This window comes from Ischnura elegans, chromosome 8 (genome assembly GCF_921293095.1).
Source record: "Ischnura elegans chromosome 8, ioIscEleg1.1, whole genome shotgun sequence".
Taxonomy (NCBI): Eukaryota; Metazoa; Arthropoda; class Insecta; order Odonata; family Coenagrionidae; genus Ischnura; species Ischnura elegans.
In genome coordinates this window covers 62647477-62674635 of record NC_060253.1, presented here as the reverse complement: position 1 = coordinate 62674635, position 27159 = coordinate 62647477, and the positions used below count along the sequence as shown (strand labels likewise).

Sequence of the window (27159 nt, the reverse complement as noted above, 5' to 3'; positions counted from 1 at the left end):
CAAAACCATTTCAAACAATATTTTATTTCTTCCCATACAGATGCAATTACACAAACCCTTTTTATTTAAAACAACTGCCGTGTCCCAAGTTTACACCATCACTATAAAAAGTACAAATTGTGAAGACTCAGCACAATGTGTTGCAGTGAACCTCAGCAAGAGGCCAGGTAGAAATTCATCATTGACTCATTTGTTGTATTTCAAGACAAGTTTTAAAGAGAGAATTGTGGATTCTCATTTGTCAGGAGATTCACCCAGTTCTGACTCCAGTCAAATGCACAGACTGCGCATTGTACACAGGTGTCCAGTGGTTTTTTCTTGTTCTGATTAGGGAATACGAAGGGTAAGGGCAAAGGTAGCCGGGGGAACAGAGAGATGGGATATGATTGTGTGGGATGAACAACTGACCGTCCTTTATGCGTTGAACGGACCAGCCACATTGGCAGTCATCTGAATGAGGAGAAGTTGCCATATTCTTGAAACATACACAAGACACAATTGCAAAGTTAAAACAGGGATATTTGATACAAAACAACAAAGACAAGGGCCAGTCTCCATCATTTAAATACTTTAATGGCTATATCATGTAAGTGGATATTTTTTCACAAGTTTGCTTGGCCCCTGCACTTATTGGGGATGGATCCAGAGCCCCACACACTTATTAATTCATCAAATACCAAGACGACTGCAGGGGCACCTTATAATCACTGCCACACTCAACTGTGGTCTGTCTGAGGTGTAGTTGGGATACTAGTTGTCGTGGAACCCAAAAACGGAATGTGCCACCAACGGAGCTACAGAAAAATTCCCTGGCAGCAACAGGCAAATAACCTCAGCAATTCTACAGTTGAACGTGGAGCCATACACACTTCACAAGAAGAAATTTTCATGTTTTTATTTTTTTCACAGAACTATCATTGGAAGCAATCCTCAAGATGAAAGCATGCACACATACGAAGACGGCTTGGGGCACACACAATTGGATGACATCTTTCACAAAGGAATATTTTTTTTTATTTTGGCTGTTGTCCCACACGATTCTCAGAAGACAAGTTATACAAATGGATGTGCTGAAATAGAAGAAATGGAGTTACAGATTTCAAGAAAAAGAAGGACTGCACACTGGGCAGTAAGTGTAATTTTTATGTTTGTAGAAAAGCTATAGTCAAATAATAAATACACTGGCTTCAAGATAAATTCAAGGATGATATTAATGCAATTGGAAAGTGGTTCTACAGCAAAAAGCTAAAACCCAGGAGCTTAATTTACCATACAAAAAAGCCAATAACTGGAACAAACAAATCCAGATCAAACCCTTCCTTTACCCAAGGCTTTCAAATTAACTACTGCATACTACACATAGAAATGCATGTTCACGTTTTTCCCACAGTTTGGTTTATAGGAAAAATCGATTAAATTCAATAACATTCTCAATGCTAGTAATCATGTACCATGGTAAAATGCCTGTAGCTGGATTCTATGCCAGTAGGCCACATTTATATGTATCTTAAATAATTAATAGGAAGGACTAAAAAAAAACCCTTCGAACAATGCTATAAAAGAAATAAGAAGGCTCATCGCCATCACCGTCAATTCCTCTGGTATCTAGATTTCACACATTTGACTTCAACCCAAGTGGTATCATTTCCCTTTTCGGGCTGCCTAGCTTCACAAATTCTCTATCTTAAAAGGGAAAGTAGCTCATAAGACTTTTCATTGAGCACAGCAAATACCATGCAGAAAACAGGCAGGAACTGAGTTGGAAGGTTTGCTAATTGATTATTCACCTATTTTGGGAGCCTTGACGAAACAACTATTTCCATTATTTTTAGAACAAATCATTGACAATACACAGTAATCAAAGTTAAAAATCAATGATTTTCTGCTGCCAATCGATATTTTTAGCAGAACTTTTAGAAAGGTTATATAGGGCAAAGAGATTCCCCAGCATCGATGATTTTTTGTGTTTATGCTCTACAAAAGAGCACAGGAGAAAAAGGTCTTGAAATGCAAATGGTTAATACAGAAGTGAGTGAATACATATTTCGATAAATGCAGAGCAATGAATTTTTCATGGAGATAATAAAGCAACACAAAGGATATTGGTTAGAGAAAATAAGGATATAAATATAATTCTTCCACAATTTCAACTGAAAATAATTCAAATTATGTACACAATTCAAATCATTTATCAAATTTTCTAGTATTGCATAACTGCAAAAAAATGGAGGAGTTCTCATTTACAGAACCAATAAAGTGCAAAAGCAGGAAAATGTAGCCACCCAAGAACAGAAAAAGTGTCAACAAAAGTAACGCTTCTAATCCCAATTATCCTTCTAGAAACTTACCTTGTGTGAAAAAAAAGATGAGAGCAAAGCACATCACACGGTCTAATCTTCTTCCTCCTCCTCATCTTCACCAGACTCAGATTCTATGGAAAGAATTGAAGCAAAAGAATGGTTTAGAGAAATGTAATAAAATAATCTCTTTTCAATGGGCATTACTGGTCATACTATACAGGGTTTGTCCGGAAAGTAATAGGACTGATTTTCTTCCACTGCGACTGTACTTCGGAGCCTGTTTGCACCGACTGAATTTGGTAGAGGGTGTTTCTAGCTAATGAACGAGCGGCTGGTCAGTTGTCTGCGAGCACCTGGAGAGTCAGGACAGACTTTTTTGCACGACGTGTTTCTGCGAGTGGTGCAAGCCAAAAATGCAGCGTTCGTTACAGCAGAGGTACGCAATTGAATTCTGAGTGAAACTCGGTAAATATGCGACAGAGACGTTTGTTATGATCAATTAGGCTTACCTAGATGTTGCTTTAGCAAGAAGTGGTGCGTTTCTGTGGCACTAGGCCTTTTTGGAGGGCCGGGAAGAGGTCGCTGATGAAGACAGTGCTGGAAGACCTGTGACTGCGGCAAACACCGACATTTTGACTCGTGTGCACAAAGTTTTGAACCCAGACCATCGACTAAGCATTCGTTTAATTGCCCAGATGTTACATTTATCAAAATCTGTGGTTCATGACATTGTGACGGAGCATTTGAACATGCGCAAGATGTGTGCGCGAAGATGGTCCCAAAAGTGCTCACTGACGACTAGAAACTGCGGCTCACATCGCCTTTCATGTGAACAGCTAATTAACCAATGCCGGCATCCCAACGCTTCCGCAGCTGCCCTACAGCCCAGATGTGGCCCCCCAGACTTTTTTTTTGTTTCCTTGTGTGAAATGGCTGATGAAAGACAAGCATTTTGAGACGACATAGGGGATCCAAGCAGCATGCACCTCGGCTCTCGAGGCTATTTCGGAGAATGTCTTCTGTGACGCCTTCAATGCTTTGAAATCGCGCTGGCAGCACTGCATTGACGCAGAATGAGCCTATTTTGAAAATTTTAAAATAATTGTAACGATTGGCTCAATAATTTTTTTTAAATCGAATCAGTCCTATTACTTTCCAGACACACCCTGTATCATCCACGGTAGAAATTACAACTCTTATGAGATCAAATTAAGATTATAAAAGGCAACCATTCCCATAGAAGTGACCAGCACTGTTAATGAAACATCAGGACTACATGATCAAGCTTTAAGGCCATATGAAGTTCATTTGAATCCACAAATATGATTTAATTTAATGATAACAATCTTCCTTTCCCCTATGACAATTTGACCATTTTATGAATGTCACTCCGTAATAACATATGAGAGAACTGCAGAAGATCTCAAACATACATTTGATTAAGGGTATTTAAGACAGCATTGCCATGCTAACTTTTGCCAAAGAAAGGAATTCCTAGATTCCTTTCACTCCTACACCCTCCATAATTTAAGGCTCCTTCAATTATTAACCTTGCACATTAGCACAAAAGCAACAACTTGACTCAAATTATGATAACCTATGAATTCCAAAATTGATCGACATAAAATATCATCACCTCTTTTCACAAAAGCTGAACAAGATTGGATATTGTCGGTGACAACCAATAGCACAGTGAAGTTGGTCTTCCATAGAGGCCTAAAGCTTGAACAAAAATAGCCAGGCATGTTTGTTCCTTTGAAATTCGCTTCATTACCATCATAACTGATTACTTAATAGACTTACCACACTTCAACACCTACTGGAGCACTATCACTTCCATAAAACAATAGAACGACCTTAAGTTTGTAATTTATAACTGTAAATTCAATTACTCTTGAAGAACACTAATTCCTTAACATGTTTCTATATTTTAGAGTCAACAGTTAGGTGCACCTTGCAGTGGTCTTCTGGCCTGAATGCGCTTCTCAGGTATAAAGATATCCATAGCAATGAACAAAAAACCATAGTACAGTGAGTCCTCGTTTAACGTCACTTACCGTTCCTGAAAAATGTGACAATAATCGAAATGATGTTAACCGAAGCATAACACCCCATGTAACAACAATGTAAAAAGTGAATATCGGGTCCTAGACCTCACAATTCCTACGCGAAAAAAATGTTAGCATATCACATCTGGGGCATTTTTTGCGGTGGGAATGCCAAACTATCGCATAAATACGAGTTCCTGTCTTCATCAACGACAATAGCAGCAGTGACTTAAATCCTTCTCCATTTTTGTATCTTCCAGCATTTGCTTTTCAGCTTCGCTATGGTGGTCGCCCGGGCAAGCGTCGCCTGGGCATCATCAATGCTGAAACATCGTCGCAGTTACAGGAAACAAAATTATTGTGAACTCGGCAAAAAAAGTGACGACAAAATCTCAGAGTTCTACACGGAAAAATGCCTTGAAATCATTTTTAGGTTCCTGAAAACCATTATGTCAAGTAAAACCTTGCACACCTACGTAAGAATTCATTTTGCAGAAATTTTTGCTAAAACCGTAATCGCAATTAAGAATAAACACACAGTTTTACACTTTGACTAGACTGACTGTATTACCGCCCACAAAACGAACAACCTGCAACGCCCGCCGCTTCGCCTTCTTCTTCGCGCGAAATTTTAAAGACTTGACGTTAAACGGGGTGACGTAGAACGAGGACTCACTGTACATTGAATATGGCGAAGCATGGAAGATATCACAAAAAAAATGGACCAAATGCAACTGAAAGGCAATAGATATAATTGACCTCCTGGAGCTAAACAACTGAAATGAAATTATTACCTTCCTCAGCATTCTGCAGCCACTCAACAAACTTCTTCATTTGGTCCAGGAACATGAGCTTTCCTTTAACTGAATGGCCTTCCTTGTACCACTTAAGAATCACCTCTTCCGAGAGCACATCCGCTGCAAAAGAAATAAAGCCAATTAACCAACTTTCCTCATTCACATTCAATAGTTCCACTATCTGCAACTATTACTTTTAAATTTCAAAAGAGGGCAATTGACCCAATGGTAACATAAAAATGCAAAATTACAAAACAAATTTTTGCCCTTGTTGAAAATACCTAAAATTATATAGTAATAACATCTTTCCTCAAACTATTCTTAAATATGTTGAATTTTTGGCAAGGCTCAAGAAGCTTTGGTGGTAGATCATTCCAATTAAGTTAAGTTCTACAGGGTAAAATCAAAAAGGAGTAGGACTGAATTTATGTGGCGCAAATGAGATAGAGGGAGGTCAGATTAATTGGACATGAGAGTGGGGAGCCTTCCCAAGAGTCCAATATTTGTTAGAGTCACCTGTGAACAAGAAGAGATTAAGCACATCCATTTCTGTTAACCTCTGTTAAGTAAAGTCATGATCCAAGATGGAGAAAAGTCTCAAGCAGCACAATGCCACCAAACTCAGAAAAACAGCGACCCTCATAATGCAAAAGGATGCTGCCATGAGCTGCTCAATAATGTTTGAGAGGCATAAGCTGTTCTGGGGGATGGGGGTGGGTACACCAAAAGTCCCCGTGAGAGAAGAAAGCCAGGATAAGCTGGTCAAGGGTCAAATCCATGCTCATCATAGTTTTCGACCATCGTGGGGTGCTGCCACAGGAAGTTTATAACACCTAGACACACAGAATACCAGTTTTTATGAGGACGAGCTTAAGAATCTGCAGAAACGCATCCGCTTCATTCAGCTAACGAACACCTATTGTTGGAAGCTTTATCCTGATAATGCACCATGCCACATTCAAAGATAGAACAAGGTAATGCTAATAAAAGTGCTCTCAGGCCATACAAATAATTTGGGGTTTTTAATTTTTCCAATTTTACAATTCTTTTCTGCTGAAAATGCACATATGAATACTCACTCCGGTAAAAAAGCATAATGATCTTGTGGAAGACCTTCATGAAGTTCATGTTGCCGTAGCAATACTCTTGCACGCGCAACATCAGTGTCAGCTCTGCTTTTGATGTACTTGCAAATGCAGCAAACAATGTAGTATACTGCTTTAAATGCTTCAAAGCCTGCTCTCCGACCAACTCTTCTTTTTTGTTCCATTCAGCTTGTGCCATAACCACATTCCAGATCTGTCAACAGAATTAAGACATGTATCATTTCAAAGAGCTTTCTCAAAATTAATAGGGCCATAGATTATCTAATTATGCACTTTCAGGATAATATAGCAAAACCAATTTTAACATTTTGTCATTATTTCACTCAGCATTTTTACCATTGGAAAGTTTTGGATGACACAATCTAATGTTATCTCTTATCAGTTACATCACAAACACTTAAATGAATGAAGTTAGTATATGTTTCCTGGTATAGCCCTGAAATGCTGTTAAGCTGAATGTTGTAAAATTAGGATTTTATGCATTATCCAAAGGTATTTTAAATGCATATCTCTAAACCATTGCATTGTTTATTACAAATCCATCAATTTTCATGGTATAACAAATTTGTTTTCCGCCAACTTTTAATAATAGATCTGACTTTCTTATATTAAAATTTCCAAGTTATTTGAACAAAAACTATGGGAACACCAAGCACTCAAAGTAAGTATAATTTGATTTACGAGCAAAAAATGGGTATTTTTTTTAAAATTAAGTTCAGAAAATAATATGACATCGAAATTTTTTAAAAGCAAATGATCCAATGTAGAAATAAATTCTCTGTCATTTGCTTTTCGTTACATTGAAATCGATTGCTTCGTTTAGATGATATAGCTCCTCACACTTGGGTTTCTTGCTTTTTTTTACAGGCAATAGTTCCACGCATTTTTCATGATGCAAGCCAGCACTAAAAGAGCTTATTTTGAAAAGCTAAACAAATCTTTTTAAACGAAAGAAAGTGATTTATTGCGGGCACAAAATCTTTAAAGACATTTTAAACAGTTTACATTCAAAGAAATAGCTTTTTTCAATGGAAAAATACTTTGTTACTAGGAAATGCGATTCCCACAGTCTAAGTTTCCAGGTACGCATGTTACTTATATTAAAATGTTCGCATTTAACAATTTCGATAAGAGCATTGACCCCAAAGGGAACTCATCCCTTGCGCTACATGAGGCTGAATGCATCCTTCTGAACAATTTTTGAGATGAATAATAATAAACATCAATCCACTAGATGATTACAAAGGCAGATTGAAACTTCAAACTTATTAGGATAGCAGGGCATGGCTAATTTGATCAACTTGTACATAAGTTTCAATTATGACTTGGATAGTTTCATGTCACAATGCACAGTACGAAAGCCAGTGCCAATATCTACAGCTAAATTAAGCACTTTTCTCTCTAGAGCAATGACACAACACTTTCAGTTTTTGCTCTCCTTTAAATAGCACATTTTTTGGCAGTGTCTAATGCAACTTATTAACTTGTCAGAACAAACTGAGCAATGAAGAATGGTTCTCAGACTTCAGTTCAAGTGACGTATCGATTCAGATGATCCACGTCCCCAATGCTTCTAAGAAAGTTATTCTCAGACTTCAGAGATCGCTCACATTCTCATTTTTTTTAATGGAAGCATGGTTCATCTGAACCACCACATCACCAAGACTGAAGCATGGACAATTCTCCTCTATAATATACCAGGAAAAAGTATCTTCAAACTGAAATTTTTTGAACTAGCAGTGTTCTCAACGAGATAGCGAATTTAACACCATGAAACACACTAGAAAGAGACTCCAATGAAAGAACATCAAGTACCCAGCTTTATTAACAGGAAAAATTTTTTGGGGATAAGTTATTGGAAGATGATCTTCCATTAAAGAGATAGAGATATGAGTGTGCCACTAGAATTGAACTCAAAGCGCAAGTTTTCACCAGATGCTGGATATGGAAAAAACAACTTTTTCCAGGACGTCCACCAAATTCCCTCAGTTTTTCCCCAAAGGCCAAAATTTTCTTAGTACTCCAGCCAGTACTGAAGCAGACACCCTGATTTAAATATCTAAGTGAAAACTCAATAAGGTGAGAACTGGCAAAAAAAATACTTAGATTCACCTAAGTGTTGAGTGAAAGGACAATTTCCCAACACCCCCACACATCGACCAACTATAATGCTCTAGTATTGAGTAACTCATACATTCACTCACCAGAGAGACAACTTCATGCTCAGGTATTCCGTTGCGTGTGGCCACTTCTCTTACTTCCGTAATTACTTCTTTGAGAGAACGACCTTCTCCCAGTTCTTCCTCCAGCTGCTTTTGGAGGTCTCTCTTTGCCTCTTGGCTAGCCTGTTAAATGAACAAAATAATTGAAAATCAGAAGGAAAAAATTCACAAAAAAAAAACAAAATGTTGGCCTCAATGGCAGCATGGATAAGTCCTCGCCTGCCATACTGAAGGTCGTGGGTTCGAGTCCCACCTAGATAGGTTTCCCCTTCCAGGACGTGGGTGTGTGTGTGATTGTCAGTTGTTGATTGTTTAAACTCCCGATGTAAAGGCCACGTTGTGCTGTTTTCGGGGGTAATTGAGATTTTTAAAAATGATGAGCTGCTATCTCCTTAATATAGCCTGTGGCCTCATTTCTACCCTTTTTTCGTTACCCTCGGTCGCTTGGCTGATTTTAAGTGTTTATCCAAGCTCTTGTGGGACTGTTTTCTTAGTATTCTTTCTAGTTTTCTTAGTATGAGAGGCTCTTAGTATTTACTTCAGAATGTAAGTTTCCAGCAAGAAAAGCAAAAATTCTTACTTAGCAAGTCTTTTTTGGTTTCTTTAACTTTGTCATGTTTTACAATATATATGCCGATTACTGGCCTTGCCTGTTTTTACACCCTGCGACCAGTAGCATACCAAAATTCGTGCTGGTTAGTGCTCAAACTGGACTTTGTGTTATATGGCCCTTTGTATTTTTACTTAAGTGTTCTGTTTCCAGAAAGATTAGCCAATATTCTAACAATATTAAGTAATTGCTGACAAATAATATATCTTACAATTTCACATTATGGTAAAATGCATTTTCAGTGTTTATTTAGTTTTATGATTTTCTTGCATTACATTGTCACAAATTTTTCTTCGTGCATGTCAAAGAAAGTTCAAATCAAACTCCAAATCCTTGGGAAAATATAATGGTTGCCAAACTACATGCTTTCATTGCATGCACTTTGAAAATGGGTCCTATTCTAAGGCCAACAATTGAACCTAATTGGTTTGCTCAAAAAAAAGCAATACATATTTTGTTTTTATGAGATGTTTCCTGGAAACGATGTATTTGGCAATAAATGTTGCTGTGCCTATATTCCTTTTCTTATTTTCCCTCTGAGTCTTCCTGTTATAGACTATTACAATTAACAACATACTGCTAATAGTTAACACAACAAATCTTACTTTTAATTTCAATAAAACTGCCACACTGCAGCTCACTAAGGCTAATTTTTAAAAACTAAGACTTTGTGAATATATGACAAGATCCTAAAAATTCTTATTGCAATATTTATAATCACAATTTAGAATAAAACTTAAATGCACTTAATTAATGAATATTAAAAATATGTACCTATTATAAGGAAAGCATTCACACCACCGCTATACGAGGTAACTCTTCCAAACCACCTCAGCAGAAATTTCTTTATGGCTTTCACAATGAGATCAAGGGATAACTTTTAGGATTTCAGAGGGGTTATTTCTATTTGACTCAGGAGCATGAGGGGCTTCTCTTTCAAAATGAGAGCAGACTTAACAAAAATGATCTTGAAAGGGAAAGGAGTCAAGACAGTAAATACACTGCAAAATAATGAAAACTAGATCAGCAGAGAAAGTGCCACAAGAACTAAATCACCATTGTCAGTTGAGACAACATGAGAAAATTCGACACTTCCAAAATGATCATTCATAGAATACATAAGGTGAATTAAGCTCTTTTAAATACAATTAAATACACTCCAAAGAATTTTCATAATAGAGCAACACATTGAATTGAAGTGACTGGAAAATTAATTTGACCAACCCTTCAGAAACTAACAATTTAACATCATAATGGTCTAGTACCTCCGACTATAATTATGATCTCAGACAGTAAAATCTAAGTTAATGGTGAACTAATGTATCTCAATATAGGTATGCAAAATGCACAACCTGATACATAGGCATATACCAAATGAACCCACGAATGTTGCCAATGGAGAACTTGCAAGGATTTTGTACAGCCAATTTAACTCATGCATCGTATAGAAAATCAAAAATCTTTAATATGTATACTTTTCTTTAACCTGAGTGACACATATTAATTGAACAGTAGCGCCCTGAAAATAATGATATCGTTTTACGGCATTTATGACGCGTGACGTCATATATGCCGTTCCGTGGCATGGTAACCATGAGGCATAACAAAGTGTTTATCATTTCGAGACGCTGGAAAGTGGATTTACATTGAGATATACATCTCCTGTGCTGTAGTAAAAGTTTAAAGAAGTACGCTAACTGTTTTTATTTCACACTTAAGAGAATTATCGGCATGGAAGCTGGATATATTCGTGCGGAGCCCGGAAATCTGCCCGAAGTCGACTCTCTCATAATGATGGAGTACTTAATGAGCTGTGACAAGTTCACATCAGCTGAAATACGAAATGTAAAGGCTTTGCGGTATGTATTTTATATTATTTACAAGATAAATGAATATATAAATTGTTTTCATGTGAACTCTGTTGCAGTAGGTCGTCCTTATTAACAAATGTGTGATAATACATGTGACCTTTTCGCAATGTTTACATTATGAATCTTTAATCCAGATTAATGAGAAAAGAATACATTGAGAGCGCGATTGGGCGCGTGCGATTACAAAGATCTAATAGCTTATGCCGGGTGAAGTGTGAGATTTGTCCGGAACATAAAGTTACGACCAAAAATTATAATGCCACCATGCTGTTCGACGAAGCGTCGAAGACGATTTTGAGCCTTAACCGTCTCGATTGCACAGCGTCGTCAGGTAATTATAATGCTTTGGTGTAACGATTCATTAAATACTAGTTATTAACTAATTCATGTATATATTTATAAGTAGCTGAGGCCACAGTCAATGGCTTTATAATCACCTCTATGATATGATGTTTATTTGTCGTGGTTTCAAGTAACTCTTAAATTTAATGTAATTTCATCAAAGTTTAGACGCATACTGACATTTTTTAAATATTTTTTATAATAATAATTTGTAATAAATAAAATGTAAATATTTTTTCTGTAAGATGACTAATGATGCAATGTTTACCACTTCATGTTTGGGGTACAAGCACGCCTTGGCTTTCCTAGTGTGGCTCCACAACAGGAGCTTAGAGCCTTCCCCAACTGAAGTTGAGTGCTATTGGCGCAAACCATCTTTGTCTGGTGTGAGAAACCAACTCCTTAAGGCCACTGATCTAGGAAATTTGAAGCCTGTGGACCTAATTCTTGGAATTGCTGATTTCAAGGACCGAGTATTGATGGACTACAGGGAAAATAACAATCATGTGTTGTGTTGGCTTACAACTCTCCCTCTCAGTCCCTTGAGCAGTTGAGCTTATTTCAATTGGGCATTTTATTTAAAACTCAAAATTTGACCAATAAGTTCTATGAGGACTTCATTCAATTTTCTAAGTCAAAAATGACCCTGCCCCTTTGTTTGCAAGCATCCTCATTGACTATTTGGCAAGCATCATGTCACCTGTGGAATAAGTTGAGGTATGCACGAGTGGGTGCCTCAATGATTTATGCAGTGGCTAACTGTAAGATGGATGGTGGTGGTTCCCTTGCAGAGCAGCTGTTGGGTGCTCGACCTTATAAAATCACAGGGCCAATGAAGAGGGGGATGACCTATAAGGTGATGTGATTTAGTCATTAAGACGAGAGTTTTGAAAATACAGGACTTTTATTGAAGGCTCAACTCCCTGAATTTGTGGCATCGCCTGATGCCATTAGTTCTGAATATGTGGTAGAGTTGAAGTGTTTCCACATCTGAAAGATGCAAGTTAAATTATATTAGCAAATGTGAGAAAGTGGGCAGTAGATGCCATGCCCAACTGCAGCTCCAAATGTCTTTTTATGGGAAGGAAAAAGGAATATTGTGCGTTGCTGACACTAAGTACGAAGTCAATTCCAAAATTGAAATTAAAATTGTCAATTATGATAAAAATTTAGCGAAGTCACTGGTTGACAGGGCCAGTGAATTCTAGAGAAAAAATATATTCCCACTGTTAATTAAATCCCTTTGATTTCAATAAAATGTTTGAACTGGATTTCACTTTACAATTTCTTTTTAAAACCTTGGTCCATTTAAATTTCACGAGGAGTCAACCGTCTATGTTAACAACCTATCTCTGTATTCCATAAGTGGAATGGTTGGATTCTGGATGGCAAAATGTAAGTAATGTGAATATGAAAATATGAGTTACTTCTAAACTTATGGTAAAATAGTGATTTCAGAGGTTTGTAGAATGCTTTTAGTGCCTTTATTTACAAGTATTGCTAAAATAATAGACAAGCTCTCACTGACTCATTAAATATCAATAACTTATCACACTTCTTAATTATCTTATTTTGTAAATTTATCAACCCTGCAGCTATTTTATTAACATTATTTAAACTCACAACAAGATTTCTGACCCGATGGCGCGCCACCGGATCAGAAACTGCATAGCGATCCCGAGAACTTTTCACACAATGTTTCTGACAAGTTGGCAATTAAGTTACATTTAATTACCATACAAGGCTCCCCTGCCCTCCCCAAAACTCCGCCCGTTCTCCTTTTCCCCGTTAGTTCCTCCCAGAGTCCTGCAGTAAGCGGCCGGAACGGTGGCCCTTGCTGTAGTACTGTCTCGGAGTCCTCGGAACGGCATATGTGACGTCAGACCCTTGGAAACAACCACGCCCCCTTTCGAACGCCGTTTTTCGCGCCATTGGATTTTCGACAACTTTGAGAATTTTTATCTCGGGAACAAAGCTTTACCTAGCCCTGGGGTTTTTTGCGTTGTGCAAGATTCAACGTCTTCTATCTCCTGTATTTTTTCCAAAAAATGTGCAAGTTCTCCTTTGTTTAAACCCACAATACTGAGTGCTGGAAATAAATTATCAGAGAAAAAAGCTGGCTGCATGAAGATTGTACACTATTACTACCAAAATATCTGAACTTGCATGATTTTTTGATGAAGCATCAACCAATGTGTTAAAATAAAAAGGGTGTCCAGCCAATCAAAGCAGAAAATATTCTTACATAATTCCTGGTTTTCCAGGGAAATTTTTACAAAATTCCAGGTTAATCTAACGTGATTAAAGCGATACATAAGAATTTGGAAACACCCAAAATTACTACATTACTTTTAAATAATACTTTATTAATGTATTTACTTGAACAAGGAATAGGCTAGTTAACACACGTTGTTTTTAAAAGTTACATTTATTCAATGCAAGCTAAGAAGCTGCTTCGACCTCATGTTTTTCTTCCTTGCACCTTCGACCTGGCATTCCATTCTTCATGTTTTTATACTTACTTGAGTCAAGAGTGCATGATATTTTGATTTTGTTGTCTTATCTGATAATTAATAAATAAAAATTCTACTCAGCTACTACACTTAAAATTATGACAAACGCATTTTAGGCCAGAAAATGGGCGTTAAACTGGCATATTAATGTAAAACGATTTTCAAGCAAAAGATATTGAAAATCCAGATTGACGCAAATATTCATGAATAATTCACCCAAAATTCCAGACTTTCCCGGTCACTGGACACCCTGATAAAACATTCTAACATTGAGGTAAAACAATCCAGTCTGTCAACCGACTATCTTCATGGCAGCTTAAAGCACTTAAAAAGAGGATTAAAACACAAAAGGAAATAGCCACCTTCGGGATCTCGCAAAAAAAAAATTAAGAGATCGAAGACAACAAAAGTTATATCCAGCAGAAAATTGATCAACTATCAATTAAATTCCATTCATTCCAATGCTACATCAACATTTTATTTCCAAAGGAATCTTAACTTAAAGCAAATACCAAAAATAATGAAATAAAAATTCTAGTGCCTTTCTCCTGAGCCTAGTGGTTGAGAAACATATGCTTAAATTTGGTTGTGACAAACTAAAATATGCAATTAAAGCAAAAGAATTAATTCATTTACCTGAGCCTTGTGAAGCTTGACCACATCAAGCAGACCCTTCTCCTCGAAGACATTCTTGAAATTCTCCTCAGTTCTCTTGTTTGGAGGGAAGAAGTCCATGAGCCTGATAATCACAAAATCAAGCAATCAGAGAAAAAAATAACTATCTTGACTTTTTTAAACAAAAAGGCAAGCTCAGGATACAAAATAGCAATATGAACTAACTGGGATAATGCTGACTACGGACAAACATCACGCATTTCCATTACGACCAAGAACCAATGCATATACAGCGTAGAACTTAAGACTTCAAAATTCTGTGTTTTACATTCCTCATAAGACCATTGTTAGCAGTTAACTGATCATAAATTTAAAAATATTTAGCCACGACAAGAAGCACTAAGATGTATTACAGAGGATTAGCTACATCTAATTGTGGTAGGCTACTGGCTGCCTAGTTCTCATCACCCACATCCTATACCCAATTCTTATAGGGTGCAAAGAACTTCCCCTGCATTGACATATCTGCTTCACCAAGGAAGCCTGTCAAGTGGAAGTCCTACAAAGGTGAGCAAATTGCACAACTAAAAAAGCTTATGCTGCTAGGTAGGTTTGAGTTCTTAGGAGTGATCATTGCTTTTCTCCATTAATTGAAAAAGAGAGAAGAAAGGCAAGCAAGTATCCCCACCCATCCCATAAGAAAGATATACCATAACTCCACAAGATAAGCTTCATAAGGCTTCTGCAAGAGACGGGCGATTTCATGGATTTCATTAGCTCAAGAAATCTCTTAGCTGTAAACCCTTTCCTACCCCACTTGCAGTAAAATGCAAGCTTGATTTTTCCAACACTTCAATCTCAACACATTTATTCAAAAAGCTGAGGAACAAAAACTTGCTAACTTTTCCATCTACATGACAACAAAAACAAACGTGACTAATGATGTTTTCATTATAAAATGAATGAACTATATTTAAATTTATAATAAAATTTAATAAAATAAAATTTTAGAAAAATGTAGGAAGTACAGAAAAAGATGAATGCCTCCATTCATGTGAATTTGTAATTATTGAGGCCAGAAAAACTTAAGAAAAAACTGATGGAATCAAAAATTAAAGCCACATTTTAGAAGATTTATCAGCAAACTCATTGTCATGGCCAAAAGTGCAAGACACCAGAAATAGAATTCCTCACCTGCCCTCAATTCCACCTTTTTTCAGGGCTGTCATGAGACTTGGCACCCCCTTCTCATTTTTCCAGGTCACAAACACCTCCAATAAGAAGTCCAAGGCCAAGCCATCCTTAACCAGATGTTCCTTAAAAGGAGAGAATGGAAGGTCAGCCATCAAGCAATACGGTGATATTTTCCTGGTACAATTGCAATTAGACTGAGGTATTCCCCAGAGGCATGTAAACATGTTCTCAGAGTTTAAAAATCACTATCTTAGAGATTGCAAGAGTCAGTAAATCACAAATAGCACACATCAATCTCATACAGATAGAAATTACTCTATTTTTACCAAAACCAAATGGAATGAAGCAATTATTTTTTACAACTAAATACAATTAAAAAATTGCCAAATCACCCAGTGACCTGAACTTTATCGCCAAAATTCGTGAGGATATTATATATATAACACGAAGGTAACCTCAAAAAAATAATATATCACGTTGCAGTGGATTGAAGTCTTAAAAAAATCGGAAGCTGCCCCAAAATTAAATCAACAAACACATTCAACCCAATTCTTCACAATTAAGTCATCGAGTTTAAAATGCTAATGTGGAAAACAGCAGATCAATTCATTGAAAAATGATCAATACATGATGTCATTCATACATGGTTCATAGCTTTGGAAAGTACCACAAAATCTAAAATTTTGAGGTGTTTCTTTAGAAGAAGAGAATTATTCTTTTATGGTTTTATTCCTTCCCATTTGCACTTCTTACTTCTTCCTGATAAGTGTAGCATGGAGTAACATGAATCAATACTCACATTTATGAGTACAAGGAGAACTGATGGAGGCACCGAACCATTGGATATCCAAAGTGCAGTCATCCTTCCAAGCTTAATACGCTCCTCCTCCCCAAAACCCTTGATATACACAAGGATCTTGTTCATTTCATCCTCAAACATCTTCTCCAGGTACTTATAACGTCTCATCAGCTTGATGAAGACCTAATGAAACAACAACAATTAAAATAAATAACTTTTATAGCATGAATAGTCTCATGTTAAAACACGTTATTTCCTCTCATGTAACTGACATTTTGTACGAAAAGTGCCTCATTATTACCATCTATCCAACCATCTTTATAAAAAGAATGGCCCAAATAATGATTTTCCACACTACATTGGTAAAAAAAATGGAAAAAAATTGCTTTATCTAGAAAATTATTGTTTCAAGAGAAGCCACTAAGTAACTTTAAACAAAACTTTAAACAATTTCCCAGGATGTTCCGTCAGATTTGTGGCACGGAGTGAGGTTTTTACCTGCTCATAATTCTTCATCGTTTCCATATCCTTTGGTGCATCAAAGATGCACACGTTGGTCTTAACATCCTTATCTCCATCTTGGGCAATAGAACCCCCAGGCACTGAAAATATGGACAAGTTTCACTTTATAAGGATACGAAGGAAACCAAATCATGCCACAGAAAAAAGAGACATACATATCCACACAGCTATTGGCACAGTCACTTTTGATGATGCTAATCAATGTAATATTGCTTTACCTCAAAACTTCATCAAGCGAAATCACACAACATAATTGTAGCAACATATTGGTTGAAAAGCATCAAAAATAAACTTTAAATAGCTAGCCAGAAACTAGGAAACTTGTTGAACACAAATTCTCTACATAGTTATGAGATTGAGTTAAGGAGCAATGTGCACATATCACACTCCTTTTGCTTCCACAACCATGCAATTTGCACATCAAAAATTGGGCATTGGGTGAGAGACAGACTTCATACAAGCAGAATATTTTAGTACTCTCCAGGAACCGGTTATTTAATTTAATAAGTCAATGTTATGCAGGCAATTAATTGGTCTACTGAAGGTAACTGAATAAGACCAATTAGCACTCAGATGACCACTAATCAGAAACATCATACAAGGGTACATACTGCTTAGAATATGGCAATAATATCAAAATCATTACTGCGCCTAATAGAGTCCTTTCCATTATTTCATGAACATGAAAATTTTCACTAATTAGAAACGTGTTGATTAACTGCTGAAGATGAAACAGCTTATGAACTGAAAAGTTTCTTTTTAGATATGTAGTAGCATTTACAATGGAAGTAGAAAGAAAAAAATGCTAGATTTTGGAACTGGCTAAGCCCGATGACATTCGCACATGTTGAAGAATCCAATGCAATCTATTAATATAGCAGAGATTCAAAGACAGCCTGAGCTTAACACATTCAATGCGGGCTCGATTTTCATGAATAACATCAAATACAGCCTCTAAACTAAGAAAGAGAAGTAGAGAGAGGTTTTTGGAATTCCAATCTGAGCGATTACTACAGCAAAGAAGGACAAAACTGGATGGTTTAAGAATTTGATTGATGACTATAGAGATATGCACAGTAATTCTAAGAAAATTATATTAAATGCAAAATTCAGATTAGTTATTAGAAAACAGAGTTCTTCCTGTTATTTACACTGGATGTACATAAACATGCCCAGTACCTTCGTCCATAACCATATATCATGTGTCAGTAGTTTTCAATGCAATTCAGAAATGAATTAAATGAAATGAAATTAAGTTCTTTGTTACACAGTACACCGTTGAAATTTAAAAGGATAAAATGTATAATTTTCTCATTTGAACACAGCTATTGATGAAATGTAAGAAAAAAAAGATTGGTCATAGGGTTAATGCACAGATGACCTAATTCAATAGCCATACTATAGCACAGACCATGATAACACAGCTCTCATTGAATTTCTATATCAGTCGACTAAAATGACCTTCTTAACTTGTGACAAAGATTAACTTCCGATTCTCATGATGTGCACGCCATTTTGACAATCATAATACAAATGGAAACTATCCCCACCACGTTAATTTTCATGTCCAGCAACCATATCAGGATTGAAAATTACATCGGGAACTATTGAGTGCAATACAGGTGTCAAAAATGGTAGAAATCCTCCTAACTCCTCTGAGACCCTGCAACTGCTACTACCTCATCTGGGCATAACAGTGGACTTAATTGAGAAACATCTATTGGGTAAAAACATTTAGAATTTGCTTTGAAAGATGAACTTATGGTAGCACATAAAAAATTAGACAATAAATCCAAATGATTTGTGTCACAACTAATTTTACCCTGCGAATGAATATGAGCACCAAAAATCGTTGATTAAGAAACCATACCTTAAGTTTATCCACCTGTTTCATCACTTCCCTAGCCAGCTTCCTAAGCCCTCCTTGCCTCTTTTCCTCCCCTCACTGGCATGTCATGAGAATCATAAAAATTCTAATAAGGCAACCAATCTATATCACTGCGACAAGGGCTAAATGTTGGAGCAGTAGGACAACAATATGAAAGTTTGGGCTTGACTTATTAAATAACCACGCAATGTCACAGGAGAAGTATGGATTTCGAAATTTTGACGTTTTAGGCGGGTAATTGTGAAAATGCGGCAAAGACTTAAGGAAAAATGGAGTCAGGCTGAAATATGATGAAATACGATGACATTGAAATACGATGAAAGCCAGTGAGGTCATCAATAAGATGACCTAAATAAGACAATTCACACAAGGAAAGAATTTATACCACAGGTTCAAATAGCAAATGCCAACTTTCATTCCTACTGAATTACTTACAGCATTCACTGAAGGAAAGATAATGAATCTAAGGTGACGTACCAAAAATTGACATTTCCGAAACGAAAACCTGCAGTCAAACGTGCAGCATGCATGTAGTTATTATCAACTATCTTTCTACGAGTACTTACCCAATAATCCTCCAGCAATGAGAATATCAAAGAGGGCCTCCCCATAACGCCGGTAATCCAATTTGGACCCGGCCGTATCCAAATACTTGGACACAGCGTCTAGGTCGTTAGCTCCTGCCTTTGCCAGCCCTTGTAATACTGCATCTCTGAACCCTGAAGGGTCGTATTTCTCCTTTTCATCTAAAACATGAAAACAATACATGAGTACAATTAAAACCAAATACTCACGATCAGCTAAAATAACACGGTAGAATTTTTCTTTCAACGCCATGCAAATAAAAACGGCCACGTCAGTCTAAAAAGGAGCCAGTAAAAGCAGCTTCAAGGAATATAAGACTCTGCATGCAGTACCGTCGACAGAATTAACTTATTGATAATTGAGAATTGGGCCCAAGAGGCACCGAAACGGCTCACAATCATTTAATAAAATAAAAATTTTCAGTCAGCGTCGACTGATTCCCCCAAAAATAAACTGTCAACGTTGGGCAACATTCGGCGCTAAAGAAATTTCTAACAATTATAGCCTACTCAATATATATGAAGAAACAGCGACACTTACCTCTTTTTCTGGTCTTTATTCTCTGACCCGATAGTATAGGCTTTTCAATTTTCTGACTCATACAAATACGCTGAAAAATAAATGACGCACTAACATAAAATTTAAGAAAATCTCAAACATAAGGCAAAAAATGCACTTCCGCGTAATATTTTCAAACTTATAAGACCGGCAAACTTCGAATTTTCTAATTATATCTATTAGTCATCCGAAGTCGTTGAATTAGGGTCAATGGCCACGACCAATATGACAGTCAAATTTGCTAAATTAAGGTGCAGATATCTTACTCTTCAATCAAGCTTTAAAGCAAACAGAATTCCTCGAGAGCTAGCAGTAGGTGAACAAGAAAATTGACACTTTACTGAACCTCGTGCATTAAAAGGTGGTCGTTCCTAAGTGTGCCAAGGTTAGTGAAACAAGGGTAGAGCAAGTTCGGGTAGAAACAAGGGATATTTTGTTCCAAAAAAAACGTTCGGGTTCTCCAATGAAAATCGCCAATAATTTAAATGTAAAAGTGACTCTACTTACGATAGAACCTCTAACTTGCAGCAATTAGACCGTGTGATACCTTTGTTGGTGGTTCACGAGTATTGAGCAACGTGTGACGGAAGATCCGGGGCTTGAAAGGAAAACGCAAATGACAAGTCAAATGAGAAACTTAAAACAGCTATTTATGTAGAGATGTCTTTCTACATCTAAGAAAAACTATCGCGGATTATAAAAAAACTGGATTGATACTTTACGGGTGAGAGTAGTTAGGTAATTCAGTATTAATTATAACAAATGCCGCAAATCTACAGATGGTTGCTTGATTCAATGTCCAATCATGACTGTTTCGATTTCATGCATGTCAAATCCGTGGCTGTGCTGTATTTTTCTTGAAAATGAAAGCATACGTTGATTAGGGCATTTATAATTATTTGAAACCTATGTAGAAAATATTTATACCGTTGCCCATCAACAGCTGGGGGCCCATTGGCATGGTAACATCGAGTCATATGATAACGGAATTCCAATGAAATCACGTGTTCAAAATAACTGTCATTCACGGTAGGCGATGACAGTTTGAAATGGTTTTGCTCTCTATTGATATCGAATGTTATATTAATTGCTCCAAATGCGGTTATTGTCGTTTGCACTGCTGTGTAATATTAATTTTATTTGCTATGATTGGTGCCTGTCTGTGGCATTTGGTAGGTATACATTAAGAAAGCACTGCTTTTAATTTTACGATTGCGACGGGAATTTCGTTGTCGATTTGCCTAGAATTTTTCATCCGTCAATAATCAGCATTCTCTCAGTATGTTGTCCTAGTTGAAATATATTCATTTTGCCGCGTGTGCATAATACCTCTATCCTCTATATTTCATCTTGTACCCCTATCTCTCGCGATGAAATCATAATTTACTATTCTCTCTCGCATTTTATTACAGTATATGTAGGGCTTATCACTGTTATTGTTTTTTCGTTTAACCTACCCCATGATCGCTGCAACTAATACATGTACAGCTCCGGATACAAGCATACAAGTGTTATTTCTGGTCCTTATAGCTAGGGCCAGAAATAACACTTGTATAGTGAGATCTCACTTTTGGTCGGAAACATGCTCATGGGCGTACCCAGCGAGGGGGCAGCTGCCCCCCCCCCCCTCGAAGCAAAAATCGCGAATGTCTTTAAGTATAACAATATTTTTTCAAGCAAATAATTTTAAAAACTAATATAGAGCTGTCACAGTTTCCTTGAAATTTTGATTTCACTCACTTTTTCCTAGCTTAAATCTGACCTATAACTCGAACAACCATGGCTTGCCCCCCCCCCCCCCCCCCCCCCCCCCCCCAGTTTTCATCCTGGGTACGCCCTTGTGCCTTGTCTACACTACACACTTAACTTAAGTGACTTCACTTAAATATAATCTTAAATGTGGTGCGGTAGCTACACTTGAGCTTTAAGTCGACTTCAGCACCGTGATTGTCTATATCGGGAAACAGTTATGTTGACAGATGAAGGTCTAGGAGAGCAATTAGTGATTCTTTGATCCAAAGCGACTGTTATTTGAAATAAACTTCCAAACTCCTTGAATTAACCATTTTGGATTCAGAAGGTTAAAAGGAAAGACCGATTTCAGTTCCTGAGGGAACGCCATATGGCGAGAGGTGATGGAGCCAGAGGAATTTAGAATTACTGAGCGTGACTTCGTGGAATGACATATTCATAACGTAAACAAAAACACTTATTGCTAGTCAAATTCCACTGCTTTATTAAAACCATTGATGTTCAATTTCAACCATTAATTCCTCCCACGTCCAATGAAATCGCCACATCTTATCTCCCTCGGCATCCCTAGGACTAACATTAAAGCCCTATGCAATAGTTTCAATAACAGTGTGTGGGAAGTTACTGAGTGCATTCGTTTACGTTATTTTCGATTATGACACCATGGAAAATAAACTGTTTTACCGGATCCTCTGCCGTCGTCTCATTGTCAGTCTTAAAATTCCTTAAAACGTTTCTAAGTTTTATAAATCGAGTTTCACCGTGAGCAACAGGCATAGCAATTAGTTTTCACAGAAATAAAACCAACAATAAGATGAGAAACACTACAAAATAAATTCGTCGAATTAATATCCCCAACACTAGAAATTAACTAACGAAATAGAACGCTCAATAACCACATCATACAATACAGCACAACTTAGAACATAATCAACGGGATGATGTGAGATGGGTATTTATGTGCCATTTACAACACATGAAGAGCTTCAACCGTGCGGAAACAGTTGCCTACGCAATTTAAGTTGGGTTCTAAGATGACTTAAGTGGAGGTGTACTTAAATGAAGCTGGTGACACCTACACTACCAACTTAAATACAGAGCCAACTTAAGTAGTCACTTAAGTTACTAGTGTAGACCCGGCATTGGACGTGCTTGGCAGGTACTAGCTGGCTATCCTATTATTTGCTCCAGCCAACTTCTTGAAGTAGCACTGATTAGAAATTCCACCCTTGGCTGGAGAGCAGCTGGAGTGGCATTCCAATTGGCCTTCAAGCTCCTTCACCAGCATTTTGTCAAGCGTCAAAGACCATATAAGAAGCATATAAGCTTCCATCCAATAGTTGTAGTAACCCAGTGGTGTAGCCATGGGTTACAACCCCCCATTGAGCCTATAAAAGCACTGCCTTTACTTTATGTTTGTAAATACTGGTATTTTTGAGTCCTAAAAATCACGTTTTCAACATCAAAAGTCCCACAATTTTCCGGGAGAGAACCCTTGACTCCTCTTCGCCCTGTGGTGCTTTCCGTGCACCCTGAAGTTGCCAGTAAACCCCCCATTTCAAAATCCTGGCTTCGCCACAAGTGACACCTATATAAATTAGTGTCCATTCTCAGTTGTGGAGAGGTGACCGAGGTTGACAATAGCAATTTCCTTAAATGGGCTTCGGACGATGACTGCCACTGGCAATATTCCACACATCATGGTGATAGGGGTGACGTGGTTGCAAGTGCTAGCTTCTCAACCTGTGGGAGGTGGTTCAACTCCTGCCAGTGGCTAAGGTTTTTCAGAGACAGCATGACCCTTGCTTGGCTGCATTGTGGAGGGCACTTCAAGTGCTACATTTCTTCTGTTGGATGGCTCACTAAGAAATGGTCCCCCCTGTTACCTTAAGTGGAGAGGAGGGTAATGCCAATGCCTGGTTCCTCCACTTTTTACAAAAAATATGCCTTGATGCTACCACCATCAGATGGGCTCATGTACTAATTTTATTTAATTTTTGATTTTGATAGAGTTTGAAAAATAGTGAGAACTTTATTTTTCTGTTTTTCTATCTTTCACCTACTTCTTTAGGCATGCACTGCAAAAAATCAAACTTGATGGTGTCTAACTCCTGCTAATTAGATCACCGCTTCTTAGCTACACCTCGGCAAATTCATCCACCTCGCATGGTTTGTTGTTATTTCGAATTTTGTGAGGGATTCCTTCCCCCCATCAGTTGTTCTCCTTGATGACATTCTAAGCTCTCCCCAAACAAATGGCAGCTCTGATGAAGTCACTCACTCATGAAAAGTGGGCAGCAACTCTCTTGAGTTTTCAGTTAGAAAGGATATATATATGCTAAGATATATCCTCTCTAACTATCTATAGAATTCTTTAAATGAATAGTGATATAAGGGTCTGAATGAACGACTCTATTTTTACTCTGCCCACACTCATGATTAGGAATAAAAAAGAGATTGGTGAAGAGTTAAAAAAATATGCGGTCATTAGGAATAGAGTTTCAGCATTGAAAAATCTTCAGCTTCTTGAGCACATTCAATTTCTCCACGTTCTGCTCCATATGCAAAACCTCTGCTACATAGTCGGGCAAAAGTCCCTCTTCCATTAAGTATTTCAAAAGTAGGGATAACTGATCACTTTTCATGAAAACCTTTTGTGTTCCCTAGCCCTGATCTGGAAGCCTCTTTCTACTTTTCTTATGCAGTTTTTCACCACACACATTCTTTATTTTGAAACCCGATTTCTGATTTTAGTGCTTTTCATGATACGCACCTTTAAGGTGGTGGAGGAGTCGATCTAAATTGATTTGCTTGCCTTTCGATACCTGAAATTCATCTTTTGGGAAGAAATTAGTCAATTTCAAGGTGACTCCTTTTGAATAGGGTGGTTCCTACATATTTTACTCCCCAAATCAAAAGATTATTACTCCTGGAGAAAGTATTTCACGCTTTTAGATTTTTAAATGACAATATCTATTTCTCGCAATAAAATGAAAAGTGAAAATTTTCCAGTGCGTGAAAATGCGATGGCTAAGTATGAATGCTGGGAAAAGCCCATGTGATGTCATTCTGGTTCTGGCTGCTGCTGAGTGAGAACACCTTCGAGCGAGGCTATGAACTCCGCCACGATGCAGCAGGTAACTGAGTACCCTGCTAGCAGGTAGCACTTGGCTTAAATAAGGATTATTAATACCCTATCAAACGAAGGAAACTTTCCTACCATAGGCAATTATAATACATAGGTGATTATTAAGAGATGTTTCCCTGAGCTCTGTGCCGCCTTGGGGCCCTGGTAATCTCAGACGATGTAAAACTCCTGACTACTCATATAGCATCTAAGTCCCTGTGACGTCATGTGAATTGGCATTCCATGGGCACCAATCTGGCCTTTTTCTAATGAGGTTAAAATTGACCATTAACATTTGTCTAAATTCGGGTTTCTAAAACCAATCAATGCCTTTCATTTTCTTTGATGAGGGAAACTACCCTATTGAAGTTTGACCTGCTGAGATATTTGGAGTTTAACCCTTTCGCGCCAAATGCCACACCTGTGCGGCGAGGATTTTCTTCCATATACAACGAATGCCACACCTGTGCGGCGTTATTTTTCCTAACCTAAGCAACGAATGCCACGCCTGTGCAGCACAGGTCGAAAAAGGTGACCGTGGCGGACACGATAGACCCACGGACGCAGTTGCCTCTCCTGATCCGCCTTAGCGCGAGCCCAGTCCCATCTTCGGCCGCTCAGGTCGACCCTTTCTTATCCCCTCCATGCAGTCAACTACTGTTATTTGCAGTGTGTTGTCCAAAACTATATTTGTTGCTTACTTTTCATATCTATTGCTATAAATGAATTCATCTTTTTTTGCTGACCACATGGAAATTTCAAACAAAATTCTAACGTTAATATCAACGGAGTTATAGACCAACTAGTAAATATACTAAATCCGTCTATATCAACGTTAGAACTTCGTTTAAAATTTCTGCACGCTCAGAAAAAAACACAAAATTCATTTTGAGTGTAAAAAATCGATGCGAACAACAAATATTTGCATATATTTTGCACTAATATTTTAGCCAGTTGACCGCGGACTCGTCCTAGGAAGGGGCTTTTAATCCTTCTAGGGGTCTGGGACAGAGGCCGAGGAAAGGGATCGGCACCCCACTGAGTTGGGTCCAAAAATGGTTTGGGAGGGAACCACTGCCTTCGGTCGACGCGAAAAAGCTTCGTACAGGGGAGTAAAGAAAACTTTCAAGGGACTCGTATTGAGGAAGAATTTCCCTCAACCAGTTAAGGAATAGGTATCAGTGAAATCACCCCCCTCGCTAGTATCTCTATCTTGTCGTGATGAGGGGGCTTGCGTGCCTAAGTGAACCTGAGAGCTATGCCGGCGGGAGCAAAAGCTCCTGGTTGGGCCACCCAAGGCGGACAGGTCAAAGGGGACAGGCCCGACCAAAAGAGATACCCTGGTCCTCCAGGTTGGGCGTGGGGCTAACAATCCCACACCGTAAAAAAAAATGTTCTGTTACGAAACCCATAAAGAAGCCTCGGAATACGGACGGATTTAAGGATAATGACACTGGTAAACAATCAGGAACTCGAAAACGGAATACAGCATTGACCTTAGCTACATGGAATGTAAGGACCATGTTGAAGGCTGGAAAAATGGCAGAGATCGCTGAAGATGTATTGAAATATGGGATAGATGTAGTGGCGTTACAAGAAATAAGATGGAACGGAAATGGAAGAGTGGATAAAAAGGACTACTCAATGTTCTATAGTGAGCCTAAACTGAGAACTGGACAATGTGGAACAGGGTTTATCCTTAATAACAAAATGAAGCAAAGCTGCTTAGGGTATGAACCTCTGGGGGATAGAATGTGTAAGATAAGGCTCAAAGGATGTTTTAGAATCTCAGTTTTATCATCTCAGCTTATGCACCCACAGAAGATGCAAATGATGATGAGAGGAATGCTTTCTATGATCAACTGGATAGAGAATGCAGCAAGATACCTAAATATGATATGTTGATTCTCCTTGGAGATTTCAATGCAAAAATCGGAAGAGAGGACTTCTTGCAGCATGTAGCTGGAAAACACTCTTTACATACTGAAACAAATGGAAACGGAATGATGCTAAGCCAGCTGGAAGAAGCTAAAGGGCTAATAATCAAAAGTACCTGTTTTGCTCACAAAGATATTCATAAGGGAACATGGAAAATGGCCGGTACAGGAGTGGTCAACCAAATTGATCACGTTCTGGTTTCCAGAAGACATGCATCTTCAGTCATTGACATAAGGTCTGCAAGAGGCCCAAACTGTGATTCAGACCATTATTTGGCAAAGGCCAAGCTCAGGGAAAGAATTGCGAATGTGGGACGTATTAAAGGACCCAAGAGGATACAGTGGAGAGTGCAAAAGTTCAGACAACCAGCAG

The 27159-nt window shown here is 37.8% G+C and overlaps 1 protein-coding gene across 1 annotated transcript; it reads right to left on the bottom strand.

Annotated features, from left to right (window-relative positions):
• Nucleotides 1–8: 8 nt before the first annotated feature.
• LOC124164540 (protein krasavietz) lies at nt 9–20850 on the bottom strand. The gene is made up of 13 exons (XM_046541907.1): nt 20693–20850; nt 20478–20568; nt 19953–20022; nt 19394–19573; nt 16916–17019; nt 16418–16600; nt 15619–15740; nt 14446–14548; nt 8456–8596; nt 6225–6444; nt 5143–5265; nt 2349–2431; nt 9–1070 (listed from the first exon to the last, which is right to left on the bottom strand). The coding sequence occupies exons 3-12, from the start codon at nt 20011–20013 to the stop codon at nt 2391–2393; spliced, it is 1278 nt and encodes a 425-aa protein (XP_046397863.1). The 5' UTR covers nt 20014–20022; nt 20478–20568; nt 20693–20850; the 3' UTR covers nt 9–1070; nt 2349–2390.
• Nucleotides 20851–27159: the final 6309 nt, after the last annotated feature.